The sequence below is a fragment of the Salvia splendens genome, chromosome 13 (genome assembly GCF_004379255.2).
Source record: "Salvia splendens isolate huo1 chromosome 13, SspV2, whole genome shotgun sequence".
Taxonomy (NCBI): Eukaryota; Viridiplantae; Streptophyta; class Magnoliopsida; order Lamiales; family Lamiaceae; genus Salvia; species Salvia splendens.
The window spans coordinates 31,489,020-31,516,908 of NC_056044.1; the positions used below are offsets into that span (position 1 = coordinate 31,489,020).

The 27,889-nt window shown below is 41.1% G+C and overlaps 3 protein-coding genes and 2 pseudogenes across 3 annotated transcripts; 3 read left to right on the plus strand and 2 right to left on the minus strand.

Annotated features, from left to right (window-relative positions):
* Nucleotides 1–1,290: 1,290 nt before the first annotated feature.
* Nucleotides 1,291–3,839, minus strand: LOC121759997 (G-type lectin S-receptor-like serine/threonine-protein kinase LECRK3). The gene has a single exon (XM_042155599.1). The coding sequence runs from the start codon at nucleotides 3,792–3,794 to the stop codon at nucleotides 1,473–1,475; it is 2,322 nt and encodes a 773-aa protein (XP_042011533.1). The 5' UTR covers nucleotides 3,795–3,839; the 3' UTR covers nucleotides 1,291–1,472.
* A 3,427-nt stretch (nucleotides 3,840–7,266) lies between these two features.
* LOC121760001 lies at nucleotides 7,267–9,720 on the minus strand (annotated as a pseudogene).
* Nucleotides 9,721–11,505: 1,785 nt separating this feature from the next.
* On the plus strand, nucleotides 11,506–13,129 carry LOC121760002 (G-type lectin S-receptor-like serine/threonine-protein kinase LECRK3). Its single transcript, XM_042155602.1, has one exon. It carries the CDS (start codon nucleotides 12,243–12,245, stop codon nucleotides 13,095–13,097), a length of 855 nt encoding a protein of 284 aa, XP_042011536.1. The 5' UTR covers nucleotides 11,506–12,242; the 3' UTR covers nucleotides 13,098–13,129.
* Nucleotides 13,130–13,159: 30 nt separating this feature from the next.
* LOC121760888 (G-type lectin S-receptor-like serine/threonine-protein kinase LECRK2) lies at nucleotides 13,160–14,631 on the plus strand. Its single transcript, XM_042156482.1, has one exon. The coding sequence runs from the start codon at nucleotides 13,624–13,626 to the stop codon at nucleotides 14,629–14,631; it is 1,008 nt and encodes a 335-aa protein (XP_042012416.1). The 5' UTR covers nucleotides 13,160–13,623.
* Nucleotides 14,632–18,708: 4,077 nt separating this feature from the next.
* On the plus strand, nucleotides 18,709–22,822 carry LOC121760889 (annotated as a pseudogene).
* Nucleotides 22,823–27,889: the final 5,067 nt, after the last annotated feature.

Below are 27,889 nucleotides of genomic sequence, written 5' to 3' on the forward strand. Positions count from 1 at the left end.
GAAAACTTGGGACTTCTCCAACTATATTTACACGTTTCGGATGCAGAAGTGTGCAAATGGAGACGCTCACCTTTTGACGACCACATTTGTCCGCTTTTGTTGATTTTTGGTGGAGGTGAGGATGGGAGAAGTTCAGTTGTTCGGTATGTGTTTGATCCAGGAGGAGACGCCACGCCAAGCTTTTTCTTTCAACTCTTGTCCTTGGCTCGTGGTTCCCACCTTGAGGACAAGGTGGATTTTAACCGTGGGGGAGTTGATACGAGCCTTCATCTAGTTAGATATATTAGGGATTTGAATATCTTTCCATATATTATTTTCTTATTTGGTAAGTTAGGTTTTTAGTAGTATAAATAGAGCCCTTATGTAATTGATCGATCATCTATGAAAATTATTAAACATTGGCTCAATTGCTTTGCAAACAAGAAACAACCCCTTCAGGCTGCCGACGAGAATCTTCTCGCGCTCAGCCGCCCTTCTGTCGTCTACGTTGCCGACCCAAGCGTTGGGCGCTCAACCTCGACGACAACCGTTTCTTGATTTGAAGTGTGGAATTCACGTTGAGGATTCGGATCCTTAACACAGTATCATATCAACACGCCAGACATAGCAGCTTACGCTTACTATGCATCAAAAACAAACACAGATGGTAACGTCTCTCTCAACCTCGACATCGACGGCCAGACTCTATCTGCTGCTCAACGTCGCTACGTCCAACAATGAAGAACGTTTTGCTAATGTTGGAGGGTATTGTCGAGATTCCCGTACCTCCTACTCCTTCTTTTTCTTAAGTTCCATCTATCTTTACTATGAGTGTATTGTTTGTGGAATGAGTTTTGATATAGTGTATGAATTTGTTTTGAGTGGAATGGGTTTCAATAAATTGTTTGAATGTGTTGTGAGTGCAATGAGGACGTCTTTGGGAAATTTGTCTTTACAGATTGAGCAGAGTGACAAAAATCCCTCTAAATATAGACGATTTAAGCTATGAATCAACCGACACTTATTCGTCGGAGGAGATATCAAGCTCTGAATTCTTCGTCCCTGAAACTCCAGTGGCGGATGGAGGTGCCATCAACCGACCCCACTGCCAACCACAATTGTCGGAAAACTCCACGGTCGGGCGCTTTCGAAGCTGCTCACGATCCCACGGTCGGCTGCTCCACCCCAAAAATATCAGCAGCCTTTGGATGTCCGCAGCACAGCTTGGAGGACATATAGATAAGACTAACTTCAAACTAATTCGGTGTTGGGGAAGAAAAATAACTGCAAGAATAAAATTTGGAGAAGAAATTTATTTATAACACATAACTAATGGAACACATAATCGTTCTTATATATACATATATATGCATGACTAGAATTTATATTTTAAAGTTAATGATATTTGATTTTAGAGAAATAATAAGACATGCATTAAGACAAGCAAGTTACAAACATTTAAAAAAAAAATTTAAGATCACAGTCAATTAAAACTAGATGGAACTGAAGAAAGAAGTAGGTCTTGGAGGTATGGGAATCTCGACAGTGCCCTCCAACATTAGCAGAACTTTTTTCATTGTTGGACGCAGCGTCGGATCATATTGAACACACCATATCCCTATCTTCACCATCCTCTCCACTTTCCTCTCCTCCACCATCTCATCCCCGACCAAACTCCCAATCTTCCTCGATGAATAACAATCGTAAACCCATTCCTCAAGAATCGCCTCATTCTCACTCCTGCTATAATCAACACATTTCCTACAACATATGATCTCCAATAGCATCACTCCGAAGCTATACACATCTGCTTTCACTGTGATCGCCTGCTTCTGGTACCACTCAGGCGCGACATATCCCTTAGTGCCTCTTATCCCTGTATATGTATTAGTTTGATCTTGCTTGAGGAGCTTCGCCACCCCAAAATCTGATATCTTGGCGCGCCAATTATCGTCCATTAGTATGTTCTGAGGCTTTATATCGCAGTGAATGATCTGTGTCTCACATTCTTGGTGCAGATACAGTATCCCGCTCGATATATCACGAGCAATCTCCATCCGTTCCTCCCAGCTCAGCCGTTTCTCTTGATTGAAAAGTATGTCTGCGAGGGATCCATTGCTCATGTACTCAAACACTAGCAATTTGTTGTTGCCATCGAAGCAATAGCCTAGGAGCTGAACTAGGTTCCGGTGATACATTTTCCCAATTGTCTTCAGCTCTGTCTGGAACTCTATCTCTCCTTGTGCAAATTCCTTCTCCAACCTCTTCACCGCCACCGTTTTCTGGCCATTCTGCAGAACCCCTTTGAACACCGTGCCAGATGCTCCTCTCCCCACCTCTTCCTTGAAGCCGTTTGTTGCTTCGGATAGATGCTCGAATGTGAACACTTGCAGTGAAATGCCCTCTACGAAGTTAGCTCCATCTTCCTTACTGATCTTCATGTAGACCTTCCGTTTCTGGTGAACAAAGATCACAGAAATGGACAAGGCCAACACGCCTACGGACATGAGCACAATGCCGATGATGATGGTGTCTGTACGCCGCTCTCTTTTTATGATTATTTTATGGTCGGAATCGCCTCCCAAGTCGGGAACCGTGTCTGTAGAGCTGCGAACGAAAGCCACATTTGAGTTTCTAAAATTCCGTCTGCCGTACCTTAACGGAAGCATCTGTTTTCTGCATTCGTCCCCTACATAAATTGCTACTTCGCAGTTGCAGTCATCGATACACGATATCCTGCACTCTTCTTCACTTATTGACTGAATCTCATACGAGGTTTCGTCCCAATCGGTATTTTCGACTCTAATCATTTCAGTCTTCAATGTATCGTTAATTTTGGGACAAACATGGGCCGAGAAGGTTCTAGAACATGGGGCTGTTTTGTTACCGGACTGAACGGAAACAAAACCGGGAAGGCACTGACATTCCGCCGCACTATCCTGAAGAATACAGAAGGCGTTGACTCCGCAGATACCTTTGGGAACACAGACGTCGTCCGTAGATGACCAACTCCTGGCCATGGTGAGATTACCGAGAGAGAGAGAGTAGATGCGGAGGATTCCTCCGACGTCGAGCCTCATGAGATTGATGTATCCCTGCGTAGGGAATCCACCATCGCATATATTCTTCAGAGGCAAGCTACCGTTGAGCAGATAAAGTCGGCCGTCGCTGTCGAGGTTGAGAGAGATGTTACTACCTGCCCTGTCTGTGTATGATGAATAGTAAGAGTTAGGCGATGAGTCAGGCGTGTTGATAGGATATTGCACGAGGTTTCCATCGTTCTGCATCTTCAGCCTGAAAATCCCTCTCCCGTAGTCGGTCTCGGAGACACTGGAGAAGATCTCTTTCCCTGGTGGGAGGCGCTGGCCGGGGAGGAGGGTGTCTGTTGGGTGGTCGAAGCTCTGCCAGATGATATTGGAATTGGAATCGTAGAGAACAAAGTTGCCATTGTCAAGCATAGAAGCTGATGCGATGGTTGCGGATAGGCTGATGAGGTTTATGTCTTGGCCTTGTCTTCGGCGGAGGACTAGCCGGCCCTCGGGGGATAGTAGAAGGGAGACGACATCGTCGGGGACGGTTGGATCGCTGTCTCTATTTGCTGTCCAGACAACGGTTTTGTCGCGAAGAAAGATGCCGAGAGCGTAGCTGTTGACGCGTTGGGGGAAGAATCCGAAGGCGTAGAGGCCGGAAGGGGAAGGCCAAGAGGAGTTGGAGGAGGGAGTGAGGGAAGAGCCTAAGGTGATATTGGAGGGTCTTCTCTGAGCTTCTGCTTCTGAAAAAATCAGAAGGAGAAACAAGATTGTTAGGTTAGACATTTTGTCGTAGTAATTAATGAATGCTAATAAGGTTTGGTTAATGGATATTTGTAGTATGGGACATGAGACTTATTATTATATTCAGACTGAGTTACTATTTTTAATTAAATATCGATAAGAGTTTTCTTTGTTGGACCCGAATTTGGAAAAAAATGTCACACGCTTTAATTTTCAAGAGTGGACTGAGTCGCTTATTACTATGTGTCCCATCTTTACTACTATGGACCAAGCTTTCAATGATATTCACTACTATAGATTTGTCAAATTTCAATGTCGTAGCCTGACTTCCTTAAAATTCAACGTATTAGTCATGCGTCAATATTACAATTAAATCGGCTGAACTACCGCATATACTTCAATTTCTCACAATTCTACAAGAAAATTCATGATTCCAAATTATAGTTATATTTTTATTAGGTAACCTTTTTAAAAAAAATATTTATTATTTTTTCCGTCCGTCATTAGGAGTCTCAGTCATTTTTACGTACAGTTTTATAAAAATAATAATAAATAGTTAAAGTAGAGAAATGATAAAGTAAGACTTGCATCTCTTGCTTTCATTTATGTATGAATAGTTTTATTGATTTTAGTGAGAGTTGATTACTCAATGCTTTATTCATGGGCTCCACTCTCCCTCTGGTAAATAGCTATATGCCGTAGATCACGCGTTTTATTTGTAGGATAGAAAAATTCACTCTTGTGTCATGTCATGTATATTACGTAGACTTTGATTCAAATAACTATGCTTATTCTTGATACATGTTTGTTACCGTAAGAAATCGTATAGTTATACTCCATCCGTCCCGGACTACTTGCACTTATTTCCTTTCTGGGCGTCCCAAGTTATTTGCACTCTTTCTATTTTTAGTAAAAGTTATCACCTACAGCCGCAATTGTTGACTTTGCTATACACTCATTCCTTAATCTCCGTGCCAAAAAGGAAATGTGCGAGTAGTCCGGGACGGATGGAGTATCATTTTTGGACATATTAAGACCGAGTCATTAAAATTATAGTGTAAATGATGGCTTTTACCGTGAAACCCTATAATTAGATTTTCTATTGGTTGCTCATTTTTAAATTTTATGTACAATCCATAATTTCAAAATAAATTTTACACTGCACAGTTTTAAAGTAGCACTTTATTTTAAATAAAATGTTTAAAATAGGAGCATATATAAGTGAACAGGATCTCATTTTAAAGCTATCAATATTTTCACACAATACACATTTTACAAGTCGTTTTAGTAATAGGAGTTATTAATATTTGTTTTGAAAACGTTTTCTTCTTCCTCAACCATACGGCATCCATTATTGCTACATTTTCATCTTTGTAATTAGGAGTTATTAATATTTGTTTTGAAAACGTTTTCTTCTTCCTCAACCATACGGCATCCATTATTGCTACATTTTTATCTTTTTAATTAGGAGTTATTAATATTTGTTTTGAAAATGTTTTCTTCTTCCTCAACCATACGGCATCCATTGTTGCTACATTTTCATCTTTGTAATTAAGGAGTTATTAATATTTGTTTTGAAAACGTTTTCCTCTTCCTCAACCATACGACATCCATTGTTGCTACATTTTCATCTTTGTAATTATCGATTCTTTAATTTCGTTCAGTCCTTCCTTCCCTTTTTAGTCATCTAAAACAATACCTTAGTGAGTGAGGATTGAAGATGATTTTTAGAATTTAAAAAAAATTAAAAGTAGAAAAATCAAGAAAATGAACTCTTCCCCCTCTTGCTGCGTCCACCATTGGTAGTGTCTGTCACTAGTCATTACATATCTTATTTAATTTTATTATATTAATAAATAAGTTCCATTCTATTAATTCATTCAGTTACACCCGCGTCCCATTGAAGATGACTCACTTTCCTTTTTGGTTTGTCCCAATCAAGATAACCCCTTACTAAAATTGGAAACACCTTTATCTCTACTTTATTCCCTCTCTCTTACTTTACTCTCTCCACTTAATAAATAAAATAAAGTTGCATAAAATCCCGTGCCACCCAAGGAAGGGGTCATCTTCCTTGAAACGGATGGAGTATATATTATTAAAAAATTAATATTTTTATGTCCTATAAAATTAGTCTCCTTCCATTTTTAGCAAGTTTTTGTTTGTACGAGGTAGATTCATTCTCTATTAACAATATTTCAATAACATTTTTTTTACCAATTTCACATCAAATTTATGTTTTCATCAAAATTCATATTTTTATTGCACGGAGAAAGTATATAAAAATGATACATTTTCTACTAACTTTTTTACAACTACTACATTTCTCTACATTTCATAAATTAAACTCAAGCCAATCAAAATAAGATATATATCGTTGACAGGTTGTGTATCAGTGTATGAAAGAAACAAATGAATCATATTAAACCTAACTTATTTAAAGCCTAAGAACTTAAATTAAATATGATTAAAAATGTAAAATTGGAATAGAACACCTTATTTGTCGCTCCCGTTGCGATGAGTCGATGACCTTAATTGTACACAATTCTAGATTTGTAGAATTTCTTGAATCTCGGTCGACTCTTTAAAAAAAGGCATTTGTTTCACTTCAAAATCAACGTATAATTAATAGGCCAGAGTGAATATATTTAAATAAAGGGTAACTACAAAAATAGTCCATAGATAATAGAATTTGTATATTTGCGGCCCTCACTGAATTTTATTAGCGTTGATATTTGAGGTCTTTTAACAATTTTCGTGATATTTTTGTCATTTTTCAAATTTTTTGTCCATTTACTATATCCGCTAACATGTCCAATTTAGAGGATGAATCATTTATTGGGTATTTTTATGTGGCTTTTAGTTTCGGTCCCAAACCACAACTTACAAGGTCCAACGCCTTTCCCCAGATAGAAGATTTAACTCTTAGAATTTAACTTACACTATTTATTAATTTAAATCTACAATTAAATACAGGAAAATATATAAATCTAAAATTAAATACTGGAAAATATATAATACTACGAAAGTACTTTATGAATAATAAAATAAAATAACAATCATAAAAATTACTCCACCCACCCCTACCACCCCTAGCGGTGCGGCCTCGCCAGCCACGGTGGACGTCGCCTCTCCCAATGCCGGTCGCTCCCCTCCCCCCTCCCCATTGCACATGCTCTAAGAAACATATAAAGAAGTCAAGAAGCCATTACCATTTATTCACATAGTGTTAGAGTCTGTTAAAATAGACAGCACTCTTGAAAATTAAAGCGTTAGAGTGTCCACAGTGGTGCGGAACAGCTACGCCATAGCCACAAAAACTTGTCCAGCCCAAGAACAGTCACGCCACAGCCACAAATCATATTATTTAATCAATTGTTGGTATATTTCACAATGATAGGTTCCACTACGTGCTTGGCCTAACTTGGTTTGTGTATATCCTCATTTTGTTTCAAGCATCGTTCTTGACAAATCCATGGTGGTCTTTGTTACAAACTCTAATTTCTCACAGCGGTTGAGAAAGACAACTCAAAACAAGAAGCTTGAAGATCCCTTTTGGAAAACAAGAACACAACGATTAACAGACTAATGGTAGGAAATGAACCTAACACACTCTAACAACTAATTCAAACTCATTTAACTCATAACACACTCAAACAATTTATTCAAATCCGTATCGAAACAAGCCGGGTTATTAGTTTGTATACCGTGTACGCTTAAAACTAGATGGAACTTAAGAAAGAAGTCGGACTTGGAGGTATCGGAATCTCGACAGTTCCCTCCAACATTAGCAGAATCTTTTTCATTGTTGGACGTAGCGACGGGTCATATTGCACGCACCATATCCCTATCTTCACCATCCTCTCCACTTTCCTCTCCTCCACCATTTCATCATCCCCCACCAGACTCCCAATCTTCCCCGTTGCATAACAGTCGTAAACCCATTCCTCAAGAATCGTCTCTTCCTCACTCTTGCTCCAATCAACACACTTCCTACAGCATATGATTTCCAGCAGCATCACTCCGAAGCTATAAACATCTGCTTTCACTGTGATTGCCTGGTTTTGGTACCACTCTGGTGCAACATAGCCCTTAGTGCCTCTTATCCCAGTATGCGTATTAGTCTGATCTTGTTTTAGGAGCTTTGCCAGCCCAAAGTCTGATATCTTAGCGCACCAATTCTCGTCCATGAGTATGTTCTGAGGCTTTATGTCGCAGTGAATGATATGCGTCTCGCACTCATGGTGCAGATACAATATCCCCCTCGATATATCTCGAGCGATCTCAATCCGTTCCTCCCAGCTCGGCCGTTTCTCTTCATTGAAAAGTATGTCCGCGAGTGATCCGTTGCTCATGTACTCAAACACCAATAGTTTGTTGTCTCCGTCGAAGCAGTAACCTACGAGCCGGACTAGGTTCCTATGATACATCTTACCAATCGTCTTCAGCTCTGTCTGGAACTCTATCTCTCCATGGGCGAATTCCTTCTCCAACCTCTTCACTGCCACCATTTTTTGCTGCAGAACCCCTTTGAAAACTGTGCCAGATGCTCCTCTCCCCAACTCTTCCTTGAATCCGTTTGTTGCTTCAGACAGATGCTTGAATGTGAAAACTTGCAGTGAAATTCCCTCGATAAAGTTAGCTCCATTTTCATTACCGATCTTGCTGTAGTCCTTCCGTTTGTGGAGAAAAAAGATGACAGAAATTGATAACACCAGGATGCCTATAGACATGAGAACAATGCCGATGATGAGGATGTCCATACGCCGCTCTTTCTTGATGATAATTTTATGCTCTGGATTGCCTCCCAAGTCGGGTCCCGTGGCTGTACTAACGCGAACGAAAGCCACGTTTGATTTTCCTAGAGTCCTTCTGCCAAATCTTATGGGAAGCCTCTGTTTTCTGCATTCGCTGCCTACATACAAGGCTGCTTCGCAGTTGCAGTCATCAAGGCATGATTTGCTGCACTGTTCTTCAATCTATCGTCATTTTTGGAACACCCCTGGACCGAGAAGTCTCTAGAACAGGGGGCTGTATTGTTGCCGGACTGAATGGACACGAACCCGGGAAGACACTGACATACCGGCGCACTATCCCTCAGAGTGCAGTAGGCATTGAATCCGCAGAAACCTTTGGGAGCACACTCGTCGACCACGGAGGACCATCTCCTGGTCGTGCTCATATTCCTGAGAGAAAAAGAGTAGATGCGGAAGATTCCTCCGACGTCGAGCCTCATGAAATTGATGTATCCTTCTGTAGGGAGTCGACCATTGGATATATTCCGCAGAGGTAAGCTACCGTTGAGCTGATAAAGGCGACCGTCGCTGTCGAAGTTAAGAGAGATGTTAACTGCTCCGTCTGGCGTTTCAGCATAGTAAGCGTAAGTCCCTGTGTCCGGCGTGTTGACAGGATACTGCACGAGGTATCCATCGTTCTGCATCTTCAGCCTGAAATTCCCTTTTCTATAGTCGGTCTCGGAGGCACTGGAGAAGATCTCTTGCCCGGGAGAGAGGCGCTGGCCTGGGAGGAGGATGCTGGTCGGGTTGTCGAAGCTTTGCCAGATGATTCTGGAATTGGAATTGTAGAGAACAAAGTTGCCATTGTCGAGCATTGACGCTGATGCAATGGTTGCGGAGGGGCTGATGACGTCTTCGTCCTGGGCTTGTCTCCGGCGGAGGACTAGCCGGCCCTCGGGGGTTAGTATGAGGGAGACGATGTCGTTGGGGGAGATCGGATCGCTGTCCCTATTCGCTGTCCAGACGACGGTTTTGTCGGGAAGAAAGATGCCGACAGCGTAGCTGTTGACGTGTTGAGGGAAGAATCCAAAGGCGAAGACGCCGGAGGGGGAAGGCCATGTGGAGTTGGAGGAGGGAGTGAGGGAAGAGCCTAAGGTGATGTTGGAGGATCTTCTCTGAGCTTCTGCTGCTGTAGAAGTAAGAAGGAGAAATAAAATTGTGAGGATGGACATTTTTGTTTGTCTTAGTATTGGTTTGAAGATGCCACTTACCACTTTAAAGGGGATATTGCATTGACTTGATCTTCCTGTATTAACCTGTACTTTTATTTATCTTTGAATAGTTAGCATTGATTTTAGTGCGTATTGATTGCTCAATAGTTATGTCATTATTTCGTCCTATTATTCTTGAATTTCATTTTATTTTAGGTAATACTCACTCATTTCATAAAAAATAGGGAATATTACTACTATTGATGGACAATCTGCATGTTAATACAAAATAGAATAGAAATGGAGAAAATGTAGATAAGATAGTAAAGAAAAAGACAAAAGTCTATAATAACTTTGATGGATGGATGAATATGAAAATATGTGACTATTTTTTTGTGAATAGATGATATATTCTCTCTGTTCCTAAAGAATATGTATTTTGAGTTTGACACGAGTTTTAATGTTCAATTGGTAAAGTAAGAAAGAGGTGGAGAGAAAAGTGATTAAAGTAATATTAGTGGGGAATGGATCTCACCTTATTAGAGAGAAAAGAGTTTTCATAATTGAAAAGTGCATATTCTTGTGAGATGGTCTAAAAAGGAAAAATTGCATATTCTTGTGGAACGGAGGGAATATTTCTTATAATTTCCAATTGTGTATATTTATATAATTAAACGATAAATGATACTCCATCTGTCCGCCATTAGAAGTCCCGGTCATTTTTGCGCACTCGTTTTATAAAAATTATAATAAATAGTTAAAGTGGAGAAATGATAAAGTAAGAGAGAAAATAATGTTGCGAAGAGTCTTACTTTACCATTTCTCCAATTTAACTATTTATTATTATTTTTATAAAACGAGTGCACAAAATGACTGGGACTTCTAATGGCGGACAGAGGGAGTAACTGAATATTTGAAAAATAATAAATATATTTTAAAAAAAGGTTACCTAATAAAAATATAAATATAAAAAAAGATTAACTATATTTTGGAATCATGAATTTTCTTGTAGAATTGTGAGAAATTGAAGTATATGCGGTAGTTCAGCCGATTTATTTGTAATATTGACGCATGACTAATAATTTAAGGAAGTCAGGCTACGACATTGAAATTTGACAAATCTATAGTAGTGAATATCATTGAAAGCTTGGTCCATAGTAGTAAAAAGATGGGACACATAGTAATAAGCGACTCAGTCCACCCTTGAAAATTAAAGCGTGTGACATTTTTTTCCAAATTCGGGTCCAACAAAGAAAACTCTTATCGATATTTAATTAAAAATAGTAACTCAGTCTGAATATAATAATAAGTCTCATGTCCCATACACCAAATTTTCATTAACCAAACCTTATTAGAATTCATTAAGGAGTCGTTTGGTTGTTAACATGGGTTACGAAGACGTTCGGGCCACCAATTGGTTTATAATCAAAGCATGTTATTAATTATAGCATTACTGGTGTTTGGTTGCACATTTACTAAAATGAGACAATGCTCATTCGGCTGTTTGATTGATTGAATTATATAGTGACATAATGTGTGATTACTTTTTTGCCCCTAGGGTTTTCTCATTATTTTAATAATCCACCAAATATTAATACCACACCTTCCTCCTTTGTTTTTTCAGTCCCATGCAGTTTTCCCCAGCAAATTTCCCCCAACCTGCGGCGACTCGCTTAGTGCATCTCGGTGGGGAATTTCAGGTTAGCTATATCGTGTGTTTCAGACCCAAATCGCACAATAATTTATGGACCACATGACATAAAATTCCAATTGAAGAACTGTAGATTCAGTAATGTATTCTTTTGCGGCAAAAACACAAACCTGTGATGCACATACACATAGTCAAATTTGAAAAACTCAAAGTATGAACATATACAATTTCTAATCTTTGCACTGTGAGATCAATTACACTGTGAGATCAGGAAAATCAAGCACGTAAAAATAAAGCACAAAATGAGATCAGGAAAATCAAGCACATAAAAAATAAAAACACAAATGGAGGCATTCGATTGTCACGGACTGCAGCATCAATTACTAACCGTCTGAAATTGGGAGAAAACTTGCTGATGTTTATGTCGACCGATTCCGGTAGCTGGATCGGAGCCCTAACGACGACCCTAACGACGACCCCCCTGTATGTGGGCGCAACATTCAGACGGGATTTGTGACCATATACACACACCAATCCAAACAGTTATAGAGGGGAATAATACAACAATTTTGGCCTACCGTTTGTGCGTGGGGGTATGGAGTCCTCAATTGTTGTAACAACTCCAGCTTCAATTGTAGGGTTTGCCTGCACAGGAACACACAAGGTTTGGGGATGAATGATTGGAGGAGGTGTTTCCAAAATTCAAATCAACTACCGAGGGCAAAATGGAAATGTTGTTGATGTATCGGGCACGGGAGTCGAGGTATGATTGTAATCGGCAGCTCAAATGCTGATACGAAACTCATGTTGTTTGTGTGAACAGTGCGGGCTTTGTTGGGCCAACATCGGGCCTCATGTTATCCATCAGTGCAACCAAACACTGGGTTAAGTCATGATACAAACATTTAACTGGAGATATCATGCTAACCAAACGACTCCTAATTACTACGACAAAATGTCTATCCTAACAATCTTGTTTCTCCTTCTGATTTTTTCAGCAGCAGAAGCTCAGAGAAGACCCTCCAATATCACCTTAGGCTCTTCCCTCACTCCCTCCTCCAACTCCTCTTGGCCTTCCCCTTCCGGCCTCTACGCCTTCGGATTCTTCCCCCAACGCGTCAACAGCTACGCTCTCGGCATCTTTCTTCGCTACAAAACCGTTGTCTGGACAGCAAATAGAGACAGCAATCCAACCGTCCCCGACGATGTCGTCTCCCTTCTACTATCCCCCGAGGGCCGGCTAGTCCTCCGCCGAAGACAAGGCCAAGACATAAACCTCATCAGCCTATCCGCAACCATCGCGTTGGCATCAATGCATGACAACGGCAACTTCGTTCTCTATGATTCAAATTCAAGAATAATCTGGCAGAGCTTCGACCACCCGACAGACACCCTCCTCCCCGGCCAGCGCCTCCCACCAGGGAAAGAGATCTTCTCCAGTGTCTCCGAGACCGACTACGGGAGAGGGATTTTCAGGATGAAGATGCAGAACGATGGAAACCTCGTGCAATATCCTATCAACACGCCTGACTCATCGCCTAACTCTTACTATTCATCATTCACAGACAGGGCAGGTAGTAACATTAACAACTCTCTCAACCTCGACAGCGACGGCCGACTTTATCTGCTCAACGGTAGCTTGCCTCTGAAGAATATATGCGATGGTGGATTCCCTACGCAGGGATACATCAATCTCATGAGGCTCGACGTCGAAGGAATCTTCCGCATCTACTCTCTCTCTCGGTAATCTCAACTTGACCAGGAGATGGTCCTCCACAAACGACCAGTGTGCTCCAAAAGGTATCTGCGGAATCAACGCCTTCTGCATTCTGTTGGATAATAAGCCGGATTGTCAGTGTCTTCCCGGTTTCTTCTTCGCTCAGTCCGGAAACCACAAAGCCGGCTGTTCGAGAAATTTCTCGGCCCAGGGCTGTTCCAAAAGAGACAATAGACTTAAGTACGATATGAGAACAGTCGAACACACTGTATGGGAGGATAGCTCGTATGAGATCTTGCAAATGATGATTAGGGAAGAAGAATGCAGCAAAGCATGCCTTGATGGCTGCAACTGTGAAGCAGCCTTCTTCAAAGATAACAACTGCCAAAAGCAGAAGCTTCCGTTAAGATTCAGGAGAAGGTCTCTAAAAGACTCAAACATGGCTCTCATTCGCTTCGGTACAAACATAGTACCCGATATTGGAGGCGATTCCGACCATAAAAGAATCATCAAGAAAGAGCAGTGTATGGACATCCTCGTCATCTGAATTGTTCTCATGTCTATAGGCATCTTGGCGTTGTCAATTTCTGTGATCTTTGTTCGTCAGAAACGGAAGGAATACAACAAGATCGGTAAGGAAAATGGAGATAACTTGGTCGAGGGCATTTCGCTGCAAGTGTTCACATTTGAGCATCTGTCCGAAGCAACAAACAGCTTCAAGGAAGAGCTGGGGAGAGGAGCATCTGGCACAGTTTTCAAAGGTGTTATGCAGCAGAAAATGGTGGCAGTGAAGAGGTTGGAGAAAGAATTCACACAAGGAGAGATGGAGTTCCAGACAGAGTTGAAGACGATTGGGAAGATGTATCACCGGAACCTAGTCCGGCTCCTAGGTTACTGCTTCGATGGAGACAATAAACTGTTGGTGTTTGAGTACATGAGCAACGGATCCCTCGCGGGCATACTATTCAATCAAGAGAATCGTCCGAGCTGGGAGGAACGGATTGAGATCGCTCGAGATATATCGAGGGGGATATTGTATCTGCACCATGAGTGCGAGGCGCATATCATTCACTGCGACATAAAGCCTCACAACATACTCATGGACGACAAATGGTGCGCTAAGATATCGGACTTTGGGCTGGCGAAGCTCCTAAAACAAGATCAGACTAATACGTATACTGAGATAAGAGGGACTAAGAGCTATGTAGCGCCAGAGTGGTACCAAAAGCAGGCGATCACAGTGAAAGCAGGTGTTTATAGCTTCGGAGTGATGCTGCTGGAGATCATATGTTGTAGGAAGTGTGTTGATTGGAGCGGGAGTGAGGATGGGGCCATTCTTGAGGAATGGGCTTATGACTGTTATGCAACGGGGAAGATTGGGAGTCTAGTCGGCAACGAGATGGTGGAGGAGAGGAAGGTGGAGAGAATGGTGAAGATAGGGATTTGGTGTGTGCAATATGATCCGTCGCTATGTCCAACAATGAAAAAAGTTCAGCTAATGTTGGAGGGAACTGTCGAGATTCCGATACCTCCAAGTCCGACTTCTTTCTTAAGTTCTATCTAGTTTTAAGCGTACACGGTATACAAACTAATAACCCGGCTTGTTTCGATACGAATTTGAATAAATAGTTTGAGTGTGTTACGAGTGAAATGAGTTTGAATTAGTTGTTAGAGTGTGTTAGGGCTGCGGCTTCATTTCCTACCATTAGTCTGTCAATCGTTTTGTTCTTGTTTTCCAAAAGGGATCTTCAAGCTTCTTGTTTTGAGTTGTCTTTCTCAACCGATGTGAGAGTTAGAGTTTGTAACAAAGACCACCATGGATTTGTCAAGAACGATGCTTGAAACAAAATGAGGATATACACAAACAAAGTTAGGCCAAGCCGTAGTGGATACTACCATTGTGAAACACAACGCCGTTGAATATTCCGTCATCAGCCCCTCAGGAGTAGAAATTAGACGTTACAGGAGACAAGATTTTGAAGTTTTTAATAAAATAGAAAATTGGATTTTGATCTGTTTAGATAGAATTTAGATTTTTGGATTTTTTATAATTAGTAAAATAAAAAATATAAAAGGGTATTTCTGGTGAGGGTGGGTATGATTACTATATTTCTAGTTTTAGGATTAGAATTAATCTTTACTTCATAAAAATTGATTAATTTAAGTTTTCCTCTATTAATTACACTCTTTCCCAATAAAACTAGATTCATTACATAACAAAATCATGCTCCATGTCAAGCCGTTCAAAATTTCTGTGGAATTTTGTTTAAGACCAAGTCAAATTTGTGGAATCTAGTGTAGTCAGTTTGACTAACAAATAAAAGTCCATTCAAATAGACCCTAAGTTTGTAACAGGGCCCAACTAAATACGTGTGCCATTTTTTTCAAATTCTTTTGCTACTGAGAAAACGCGTAAAGCAATCAAATTCCTTTACTACAGAGGAAAAAAATCAGATTTTAATTACTACTATTTTTTAATAATTTTATCCTTATTTTCACCTATAAATAAGTCTTTCCCCATTTTTACTTGGGATTTAAGAATTTCAATTACAATTTTTTTTTAATTATGTAATTTCTTTTCTTTGTAGAGTAATCAACCCTTTTTAAAAATCAATTACTACTAAACTATTTATAAAAAAAATATAAATAATGTTTAAAAGGGAGTCAAGTGAATGCAATATCCCCGTTAAAGAGGCAAGCAAGTGAAGGCAGCAAAGCAATACACAGACATGTCCACTTGTTAAGGATCTTCCTCCTTAACGTCGAATTCCACACGTAATCAAGAAAAAAGTACCGTTGTTGTCGAGCACCCAAACGTTGGGTCGGCGACGTGAACGGTGAACGGGGTTGGCTGGGCGCGAGTTTCACTCGTCGGCAGCCTAATTGAGGGTTTCTTAATGCACAATTTATGTGAGCCAAATATTTGATTTCATATATTCATTGAATGAATAAAATAATATCAACCTATACCTATTTATAATACTAGAATACTAGCTTAGGGAACAAGAAAACAATATACGAAAATATACTATGAATCAAAAGATAACTAAATAAAAGATATGGAAGATATGTCATTATTGTCTCGTATCAACTCCCTCACGGTTAAAATACACCCTGTCCTCAAGGTGGGAACCACAAAGCAACGATGACAGTAGAAAGCAACAACTTTGGCGAGGCTTCTCCTCCTGGATCAAACGCAAACCAAACAGGCGAACGACTCCCATCATCTCCATCAAATTTCTGATCCTTAGTGAAGACAACCGGTTTTGCTGGCATGTTTAGCCCGAGGCTACAGGTCTCTATGGCAAACAAGCACTTGATAAATCCTTCGTGTGGCAGCTCATTATCATTATCTGACAGCATATTCATAGCATTCCCGAAAACATTGTCAATGTGCAGTTTCTCATTCTCATCACATGGATCCATTTCTGCCAATTATGTAGCCAGAAATTCACAATTTCGTTTGCTAAAACTGACACATATACCAGGATCGAATGCACACAAAGAGATCAATGTGATCATCTTAAATATATCACTAACTGCACCACCTTTACCCACAACTAATCCTTTCGGTCCGTGGGGACTTTCTTTCCATCCGACTTTAACAATACTCTCATACCACATAACATATTTCTCTTTGCCTTCCACGTCCCTATTAATATCTGAACTCGCACCTGTAAGTGCACAGACCATGACTGACGGATACGATACTTCGTGAAGGCAATTCACAACTTCATCCGTCAAACCATTCTCATCACCATTGAGTAGATTTGTTTCCTTCGTGATCGCAGTCGACTTCTCTTCTTCTATAGTTTTCCTCTTTCTCGCAACACCAACTTCTAACAAAGACTCTTCCTTTCCACTAATATTGGGGTTGCACGACGAAGATAACATGGCTCGTGGAGACGGCACATCATCTAACAAATCCCTCTCCTTTATCATTGAGCTTCGGACACCAGCTTGTGGATGTGGATTAGCGGCCAATATTGGAGCTGTCACTGGCGGTGGTTGCAAGGGCTGGTAAGCTCCCGGTATGGCGGATGGCGGCAGCTCTTTGGGTAATGCTGCACTTGGCTGCTTTGGCGGACAATCTGATCGCATCGGTGGCGGAGTGTGCGTTTCCCAACAATAGGGCTATCGAGCATGTGGTGGGTTCCGCCGAGTGTGAGGTTGTTGTTCCTCTCGAAGGACAAAGTGCTGGCAGTCTCGCTGCTGACCAGTATACCCGCCGGGGGGAATCTTGACGGCGCGGCTGAATCAGCGTGCAGAACGATGCGTGGCCTGAAAGAGGAGCGTGCCTTGTGTCTTGACGCGAGGGTGTCCCCACAAGGACCGTACAACAGGTATAGAACCGGTTGTGGCGGTGGTTCCGGCAATGGATGATCGTTTATCTCTCCAACATGGCGACCGGACGTTCGGGAGGTTGGATCCCAGCAAGTCGGGCGACGCTTTGGCAGTCTGGAATCGATGTCCGCATAGGGTATTGCTGAGCATTGGAGACTTGTCGGACTTAGCAACGGCTGCAGCACAACAGTGGGCTGCTCGTGACAGGGGCGAAAACGAGTAGGTTGCTGATAGGGATCAGTATCGTAGTTGGACGAGTAACGTCGATACACTGCTTTTGATGCCTGTAATTTTGTCACGCGTCGATCGATTGCTTCCCAACGTGATTCCAACCTGTCGAAACGTGCCATAATTTTGTAAAGCCCCGAAGAGGAGGGCTCTCCTGCCCCCGTGATATCGCGAGCCTAGGTGCTCGATTCTGGGTCCTCGCGCCGTGGTATCCGTTGCGGAGCGTCACCGTGGCGAACAGTCGTCGAAAAACGTCGTGAATGATTGCCCCTCAATTCTTGGGCGTTACCTCCGGTGAGAAGGTCGGTAGGCGGCGTTAGGACATCCGAGATGTCCATAGTGAGCTCGGGATGAAAGCACCAGTTGTTAAGGATCTTCCTCCTTAACGTCGAATTCCACACGTAATCAAGAAACAAAGTACCGTTGTTGTCGAGCGCCCAAACGTTGGGTTGGCGACTTGAACGGCGAAGGGGGTTGGCTGGGCGCGAGTTTCACTCGTCGGCAGCCTAATTGAGGGTTTCTTGATGCACAATTTATGTGAGCCAAATATTTGATTTCATATATTCATTGAATGAATAAAATGATAACAACCTATCCCTATTTATAATACTAGAATACTAGCTTAGGGAACAAGAAAACAATATATGAAAAGATACTATGAATCAAAAATAACTAAATAAAAGATATGGAAGATATGGCATTATTGTTTCGTATCACCACCCTCACAATCTTGTTTCTCCTCCTTGTTTCTACAGCAGCACAAGCTCAAAGAAGACCATCCAACATCACCGTGGGCACTTCCCTCACACTCACCTCCAACTCCACCTGGTCTTTCCCCTCCGGTGTGTTCGCCTTCGGATTCTTCCCCCATCATGTCAACAGCTACGCTGTCGGCATCTTTCTTTCCAACAAAACCGTCGTCTGGACAGCGAATAGGGACAGTGATCCAACCGTCCCTGACGATGTCGTCTCCCTCCTACTATCTAACGACGGCAGGCTAATCCTGCGCCGGAGGCAAGGCCCAGATGTATAGGTCATCAGCCCCTCCACAACCATCGTGTCGGCATCAATGCTCGACAACGGTAACTTTGTTCTCTACGATTCCGAGTCCAGAATCATCTGGCAGAGCTTCGACCACCCAACCAATACTCTCCTCCCCGGCCAGCAACTAACATCGGGGAAAGAGCTCTTCACCAGTGCCTCTGAGACCGACTACAGGAGAGGGATTTTCAAGCTGGCGATGCAGGGGGATGGAAACCTTGTGCAGTATCCAGTCGACTCACTGGGCTCAGGGCCTTACGCTTACTATAACACACAAACAGCTGGAGCAGGTGGTAATGTCTCTCTAGAACTTGACAATGATGGCCGCCTTTATCTAGTCAACGGTAGTTTGCTTCTGAAAAATATATCCAGTGGTAGATTCCCTACGCAGGGATCCATCAATCTCATGAGGCTTGATGTCGGAGGAATTTTCCGCATCTACTCTCTGTCTCTCGGTAATATCGCCATGACCAGGAGATGGTCATCCACGCTTAACGAGTGTGATCCCAAAGGTTTCTGTGGAGACAACTCCTTCTGCATTCTTATGGATAATAAGCCGGAATGTCAGTGTCTTCCCGGTTTCGAATACGCTCAGCCCGGCAACAACACAGCTGGATGTTCTAGATACTTCCAAGTGCAGGGCTGCCCCCAAATTGACGGTAGATTGAAATACGATATGAGAAGGGTTGAAAACACCGAATGGGAGGATAACTCTTATGGCAATTTGAATATGATGATGAGTGAAGAAGAGTGCAGCAAAGCATGCCTCGATGACTGCAATTGCGAAGCAGCCTTCTTTAAAGACAGCCAATGCAAGAAGCAGAGGCTTCCGTTAAGATTCGGCAGAAGGTCTACGGAAAACTCAAACATGGCTTTCGTTCGTGTCAGTACAACCATGCTACCTAACTTGGGAGGCAATTCTGACAATAAAAGAATCATCAAGAAAGAGCGGCATATAGACCTCCTCATCACCAGCATTGTGCTTATGTCTATAGGCGTCTTGGCCTTATCAATTTCTGTGATCTTCCATCACAAGAAACAGAAGAACTACAACAGGATCAATAAGGACGATGGAGTTAACTATGTTGAGGGCATTTTGCTTCAAGCATTCACATTCGAGCATCTGTCTGAAGCAACATAGGGCTTCAAGGAAGAGGTGGGGAGAGGAGCATCCGGCACAGTGTTCAAAGGGGTTCTGCAGAATGGCAAGAAAATGGTGGCGGTGAAGAGGTTGGAGAAAGAATTCACACAAGGAGAGAGAGTTCCAGACAGAGTTGAAGACGATTGGGAAGATGTATCACCGAAACCTTGTCCGCCTCCTCGGTTACTATCTCGATGGAGCCCATAAACTGCTGGTGTTTGAGTACATGAGCAATGGCTCCCTGATATGAACCTCTATTATTATTATTTAGTTTAGATATTATAGGGATTTAGCATATCTTTTTCTATATCTTTGTTTTCTTGTTCATTAAGTCAGTAGCATTATAAATAGGATAGACTGTTATCTTTTTTATTCATTCAATCAATTAATGAAATATTTTCTCCCCCAAAGATAACGTGTGTTTTCCAATCCTAATTTTGGATTCCCTCCGCCGATCCTAATTGGACGCCGGAGTATTCTATCAATCGCCGAGTTATCTGTCCGACGGGAGCGACTCCCGCGCATAGAAACTCTGCAATCGTCCGCCGAGCCTGTTGGTCGCCGGAAATTTATCTCCACCGCCGAGCGAACTCGCCGCCGGTGCTTGTTAAGGGAAACACCCTTAACAACTGGTGCTCTCATTGAGAGTTTACCCTCCCACCATCTCTAACCGAAGCTACACCGCTGCCCGACGGAAAATATTCCGTGCACAGCAACTGCTTTGGTTGTCGAGTCCCGCCTGTCCGCCGAGCTCTAGCCGCAGGACAACACTACTTCTGTAACGCCCGACGGGAAAGATTCCCGCGTGCCGCGTCGAAGTCAAACGATCATCAACCACCACAGCCACGCCTCAGTCCGTCAACATGTCATACGACTACGCCGGCTATCGCCGTCGTCAATACGACTTCCCTCAGGCCACACATCCATTCCGTCCTTACCAGCCGGCCCAACCTCGCCGTGTAACCAGTTGGGACCCCCCGAGCAGCCGGGTGGAAGTACTCCGTCCGCCGTCGTGGCCTGATCTAGAATCACCCTACGTCTCACACCACTTGGATCCACCTGATCGTCGCCAACGGCCGAGATACCAGCCCATCGGGTACCGTGATCGCGCGCAAGACGCTTGGCCCCGACACCGCGGTGGCTACATCGAGAGGGGTGGCCACCTATCTGATCGCGGAGATCATTAGACCCAACTAGGGTTTGATCGCTACCCGACAACCGCAACGTAGCGGCACCGCCCAACGTGCTGGGACCCACCGGCGCAACAGCAGGACCGCGGCTACCTGACCGTTGACCGTCCCCGACGCTCGGAGACGTGCTGGGACCGACCTCGCCCTCGGGAGGAAGTGAGAGCGCGAGTCCAGCCCACCTCCCACCAGCCCCGCTACTCCACTGAAAAGCCAACGCGGGACCTGTACAGTCAGCCCGCACGTGTGACCAGTCAAACTCCGGAGCAGCCACGCCTGCCGCTAATACGAGTCTCCCAGGCGGAGAAGTTAGAACGGTCCAGGTTGGGTCTCTGCTGGCACTGTCCCGAGAAATGGGTGATGGGACATGTGTGTAAACAACGCATTCTCTGTTATGCGGATGATGGGGAGGAGTTTGAGGAGAACATTCAAGATGAGAATTTAGCCGAAGAGAAAACTGATAATACTCCCACGATAGTATTCGGTGATGATGTTCTGCATGACATTACCGATGTTCACAATGATGGCGCTCCTCTTGATGTTCAAAACAACGAGTCCCCTGGAGAGTTCCTCAAGAACAAAGGGATTGTCAAGAACGACAGTGAGCCACCGCAAGTGCTCGTTGGGGTATATGATGAGAAGATTGGTGAAAAGGAGGAGACATTGCTAGAAGATAAAGAGGAGGATGGTTCTATTGGTGAAGTGGAGAAGATAATCGCCTCACTCAATGTTGTTCAAGTGTCATCAAAAAATGTTGTTGGAAATTATTGGGGCAAGAAAGGAGATGGTGCTTACATCAATTTGCCCGTGATTGCTTGTGTCTATGTGGATTTGAATGTCGGTGATGTTCCAAGTATGAATCATCGATCAACATCGCTCGACAAAGATGAAAGGTTGATCCCTCCGAGTAATGGCATGCTATGCTTGGGCATTCTGGGAGGCATGGACAAGCTTTTCGATTTGGCAAGGAATTTTTCCGACAAAGTTGGGTCTCCTTTGTTGATTTTTTATGGAAGTGAAGAAGGGAGACGTTCATCTGTTCGGTGTGTGTTTGATCCAGGAGGAGTTGCCTCGCCGAAGCTTCTGCTTTCAACTCTCCTTTTTGCTTCGTGGTTCCCACCTTGAGGACAAGGTGGATTTTAACCGTGGGGGAGTTGATACGAACCTCTATTATTATTATTTAGTTTAGATATTATAGGGATTTAACATATCTTTTTCTATATCTTTGTTTTCTTGTTCATTAAGTCATTAGCATTATAAATATGATAGACTGTTTTCTTTTTTATTCATTCAATCAATTAATGAAATATTTTCTCCCCCAAAGATAACGTGTGTTTTCAATCCTAATTTTGGATTCCCTCCGCCGATCGTAATTGGATGCCGGAGTATTCTATCAATCGCCGAGTTATCTGCCTGACGGGAGCGACTCCCGCGCACGGAAACTCTGCAATCGTCCGCCGAGCCTGTTGGTCGCCGGAAATTTATCTCCACCGCTGAGCGAACTCGCCGCCGGTGCTTGTTAAGGGAAACACCCTTAACACTCCCTTGCTGACATACTTTGCGATCAACAGAAACGGCTGAGCTGGGAGGAACGGATGGAGATTGCTAGAGATATATCGAGAGGGATACTATATCTTCACCAAGAGTGTGAGACGCAGATCGTTCACTGTGATATAAAGCCACGGAACATACTTATGGACGAGAAGTGGTGCGCTAAGATATCTGATTTCGGACTGGCAAAGCTCCTGAAACAAGATCAGACTAATACGTATAGTGGAATAAGAGGGACTAAGGGCTATGTTGCACCGGAGTGATACCTGAAGCAGGCGATCACAGTGAAAGCAGATGTGTATAGCTTCGGTGTGATGCTGCTGGAGATAATATGCTACAGGAAGTGCGTTGATTGGAGTAGGAGTGAGGATGAGGCGATTCTTGAGGAATGGGCTTACGACTGTTATTCATCGAGGAAGATTGGGAGTTTGGTTGGGGATGAGATGGTGGAGGAGAGGAAAGTGGAGAGGATGGTGAAGATAGGGATTTGGTGTGTGCAATATGATCTATCGTTGCGTCCAACAATGAAAAGAGTTCTGCTAATGTTGGAGGGAACTGTCGAAATTCCCATACCTCCATGTCCGAGTTCTTTCTTAAGTTCCATCTAGCTTGATTTTTTATAAGAGTGTGCTCCAATGTTTGTTTTTTCTTTTACTTTCTAATAATGTCATGTATCTTGCTTATCTTCATTTATATCATAATCCAAATCATATCATTTTCTAAATACTACTCCCTAATAGTACTATCATAGATCAACTAACATTACTAGCATCAGATGATATGTGATATGCAATGTTCAGAAATTAACTTAAGCAAATATAATCAGCCACAGGTAGTAAAAGTATATAATTATAATCACAGAATACCAAAATGGATTATTGTAAAAAAAATGTACGCATAAGAAAATCTTACTTACTATACAATTTTGATTCCCAAACTCCGCGGCGCCGCTCCGCCGATCGCAACCAGCTGAGCTTCCGTAAACCATATGGTACGAAACGAATGCCTTGAATTTAATGATGGGGAAATTGCGAGAGGAAATGAGAATACGGAATCGCCGGCAATGGCTGCTTCTTCCGCCTCAACATCCTCTTCGATTTCTGCGCGGATTGAATTAATTTGGGCAATCGCGTGACCTTCAAATTTCGGGTGATTAAGGCCATCCACAACGCTGTTCCTATACCGTTCCTTAAACCACTATTTGAGGGCCTCACTGTACTTTTTTACTCCATTCCTTAACTAAGGAACGGAACCTGCAACCCTCTGTTCCTTAACCGTTCCTTAAATTACTATTCATTCAATTTAATTTTTTTATTTCCAACTAAATTCAATTAAAAAAACACACTTTATTAAAAAACAAACACACTTTATTAAAAAACAAACACACTTTATTAAAAAACACACAACATTAAATTTGGGGCGGCGCGGGAGCGTCGCGTACTAACCTTGCAGTGGCTTCCTCCCGGTTACGATGGATGTACGTACGGGAGCGTCGTTGGGGCGGCGCGGCTTCTTCGGCCTCCCGTCGTCGATCTTCTTCAAGTGATTGTTGCAATATTTGACGCATTTGTTCAAAAGGATCCATTAGTTTGATTAAATTTGGGAGAAGGAAAGCAGAGTTGATTTGAGATGAAAATTGGGGTGGAAATAGAGAGAAATAGATGTATGTTTGTGATTGAAATGAGTATGAAATAGGAGTATTTATAGAGTAAATAAATAAATAAAAAATAAAAAAAATTACAAAACGGATATAAAAAAACGGTCACATTACAGTTGCAAAAAAAAAAAAATTTTTATTAAATTCGAATTTTTAAAAAAAAATTGAATTATTGCGTCACCGGGACGAAGCCCACTCGCGGGCACGCGTCGAATGGGAGGCCGCCACGTCGCCTCGGCGCGTGGCGGAACGTTTCGTTCCGCGTTCCTCCGGAACGGAACGCGACACGGCATAGGAACGGCATGGGCACGGAATGGCGACGGAACGGAGCCTGCAACGCGTGCCGCCGCGGAACCGTTCCACCGGAACGGCATAGGAACCGCAACGGCACAGCGTTGCGGGTGCCCTAAGAACCTTGTGGTGGATGGTGATTATCGCGGCGGAGACACTGGGGTCGCTTTTTGGGATTAATTGTTACTATGTGCTTTTTACTATTGTATTGACCTTTTTGAGACCATAAATGTTAGATTTATTATTAATTTTAATAGTATATCGTATTTTATGCTATTACACTCTATTTTTCGTTATTTGAGTGCATAAGTGCGGTTCAATTGAGGATTTAAATACTTTTAAACAATGGTTGGAAGGGGGAGTCAGTGGCTATGAACTGGGGTACAAATTTTACAATAAATAAGTACCTAACTCTTGAAAATTAATATAATAAAAATAGTAAGTAGTACATCTTAAAACAACGTTCTATTTTAAAACTACACATATTAAAATACATAAAAATAACATTTATTTTATAGCACAACTAAACCAACAACTCACATTACATAAAAAAAGTATAACCACAAAATAAAACAATAAAAAATGAAAACTCTTCAATATCTAGAAATAGAAAACACAGCGACAGATTAAATTTTCAAAATCCATAACAAATTAATAAATTGTAACAAGATAAAACTAAGCTTCATTAAAAATATAACTAAAATACAAAATAAAATGCAAACTACCTAATATCTAAAATATCTAAAAAGAAATTCATACTTTCATACCAGAATATTAAAAATAGAATGCATAAAAAATACTACAAATTACTTAATACCTAAAAACTAAAATAGATTGAAAATTTTAAAAAAAACAACCTAATATCTATAAAAGAAATTAAAAGAAAAGACAAATTTTACTAGTGGGATTTGGTCATTTTTAATTTCCCAAATGTATGCTGGATGTTTCAAAATACTCTGCACTTAACCCAATCAAGAGTCGTTCTCAATGTGGATCCAAAATTATTAATTTCAGCCCAACATTGAAAAAAATAATGCTTTGATTTTATATTGCCCAATCCACTATATAAATGAATAAAACTTAGGCCCAATACTCTAGTTAAGAAAAGAGATTTAAAATGGCCGAATTAATCCCTTCTCCCTCGAGTCTCTCTACTGCACCTAGGGATGTCAATGCAGCCCATAGCCCGTGGGCTGACCCGAATAGCCCGCTAAATTTATAGGGTTGGGGTCGAAAATTTCTAGCCTGATAAAATTACAACTCGATAAACCCGCAACCCGTTAGGGCCAGGCCCGAAAACCCGATAAAATTTATATTGTTCTATTTGTTTGACTCTTAATTGGACACTTTCATTGATTTTTTTTATAATATATATAACTAAAAAAATGACTTTCAATTTTATATTAAATATATAAATTATATATTATATTTTTATTAATGTAATAATAAATATATAAATTAGAAACTTCTAATTTATTAAAAAAATATTTAAATTTCTAAAACATATTTTAAACATGCTTTAAAATATTTAAATTTATGTTTTATTTTGCACAAATCTTAAATATTAGTATTTGATCATGCTTGTGTTTGAGTTTAAGTATATATATCTCAAATTTATCATATAAATATAACTAATTTTCGGCATTATTTATTGGATTGAGCGCATGTTAATTTTATCGCTATCAATCCGATTAACCCGCGGGGCTAGCCCGAAACCCGAGCTTTTAGGGTTATGGCCGAACTTTTATAACCCGAAAAAGTACAACCCGATTAGCCCGCACCCGATTGACCCGCAACCCGAATAGGGTTGGCCTGAAACCCGATGGGCCGGCCCGATTGACATCCATAACTGCACCAATCATATCGTGAGATGTGGGGTAGGTGACAGCTTCAAAGGCTAATATATATGGAATTTTTCGAATCTATAGGCTTTAAAGGTCGATGAATCCCTCAACCCCACATGCATCCACCATGTACTGAATTTACATTTGCAGTTGATAGCATACTGGTCCACGAAACAGCCTTTCCATTATTATATTAATCCATGCACATTCATGTGAAGAGTATGTCATATATAGTAATCATATGTGCTGAAATTTACTATGCCTATTCATGGATTTAATAGGAAGTTGAGAATATACATCATGTATTGTAATTATTAGGATTATCACTCGTCATATCGCGTATATATAGAGTTGTTCTCGTACTGTAACTTGCATTTAGAAGATATATAGTGAAATCTCTGGCTTAGTATCACCTTCAAGCATAGATATTAGATGCATATTGTGTTGGGTAAACAGCTATTGTGTTTTTTGGTTTTATATATGTTTGTGATTATCTATAATTTGCATATTTTCCTTTATCTTCGTATCAAACTCCTTTTCAATATTGTGCAATCCGTCAACTCAAAATTTGTCCCCAATATATTGTACATTTTCAAGAAGGCACAACCAAATATCAACTTCAACAAAAAAAAGTCTCCGAAATTGCAATGCAACATATTTCAACACACGGGTTTCTTCGAAGAAATAACATAAAGACATCATGGAAAGAGTGCAAAAATTATGTTTATCGGAGCCCCAAACTCAGCCCGTTATTTTCTTATATTTGCAAACTGCAACATATTTTCAACCATTGATAGCAAAGTTCCTTGCTAAATTTCTCAAATCAATTTCCAAAAGGTTTTATTGTTACAAAAAAAAAACGTTGAATGTTGCGACAAAGTTCTTTACTTTGGTAACAAAAAGTTACAAATGAAAATTAAAATATAGCAAGAAAGTTTAATAAAGATGCCAAGATTCTACGTCAATACTCATATACGATTTTAAAAAGACCATGAATGTCGCTTAGTCATTAAAAAGGAATATGTTTAATGATGGTGCAAATACCATTAGATTAAATAAATGCCACATTAGTCATTAAAGAGGGATCAGATTGCGGACTTGACTCATGGAAAGTTGGAAACTTCTCCTCAAGATTAGGAAAGTCTATGTTTAACATATCTTACATAAAGGCGGTATACTTTTTAGTAGCCAATAACATTACTATTATTAGTATTATTACTATGATTATTTTCTTAATTAATAACTTATTTAAGGAAAATTACTTTATTATTAGAAAGAATTATGCATATTATAATTCGATTATCATCTCTATTAGTTAATTAGATTAAAAAAAAGTAGAAGTATAGATTAAGAATTATTTCTAACCGTTTTTTAATACCCAAACACAAAATAAGTAATTACCAGAAATTATCCTATGATTCATAATTCATGAATTAAATTCCAAACAACATTTTATTTTCACCATATAAACTAAATTGATTTATGTCATGCATGCAATACAAAATTTAATGATGGAATGATGAATCATTATATTATTA

Excerpts from the sequence above, each read along its gene's own strand:
- LOC121759997 (XM_042155599.1), bottom strand. The coding sequence starts at position 3,794 with ATGTCTAACCTAACAATCTTGTTTCTCCTTCTGATTTTTTCAGAAGCA.
- LOC121760888 (XM_042156482.1), top strand. The coding sequence starts at position 13,624 with ATGTCTATAGGCATCTTGGCGTTGTCAATTTCTGTGATCTTTGTTCGT.
- LOC121760002 (XM_042155602.1), top strand. The coding sequence starts at position 12,243 with ATGATACAAACATTTAACTGGAGATATCATGCTAACCAAACGACTCCT.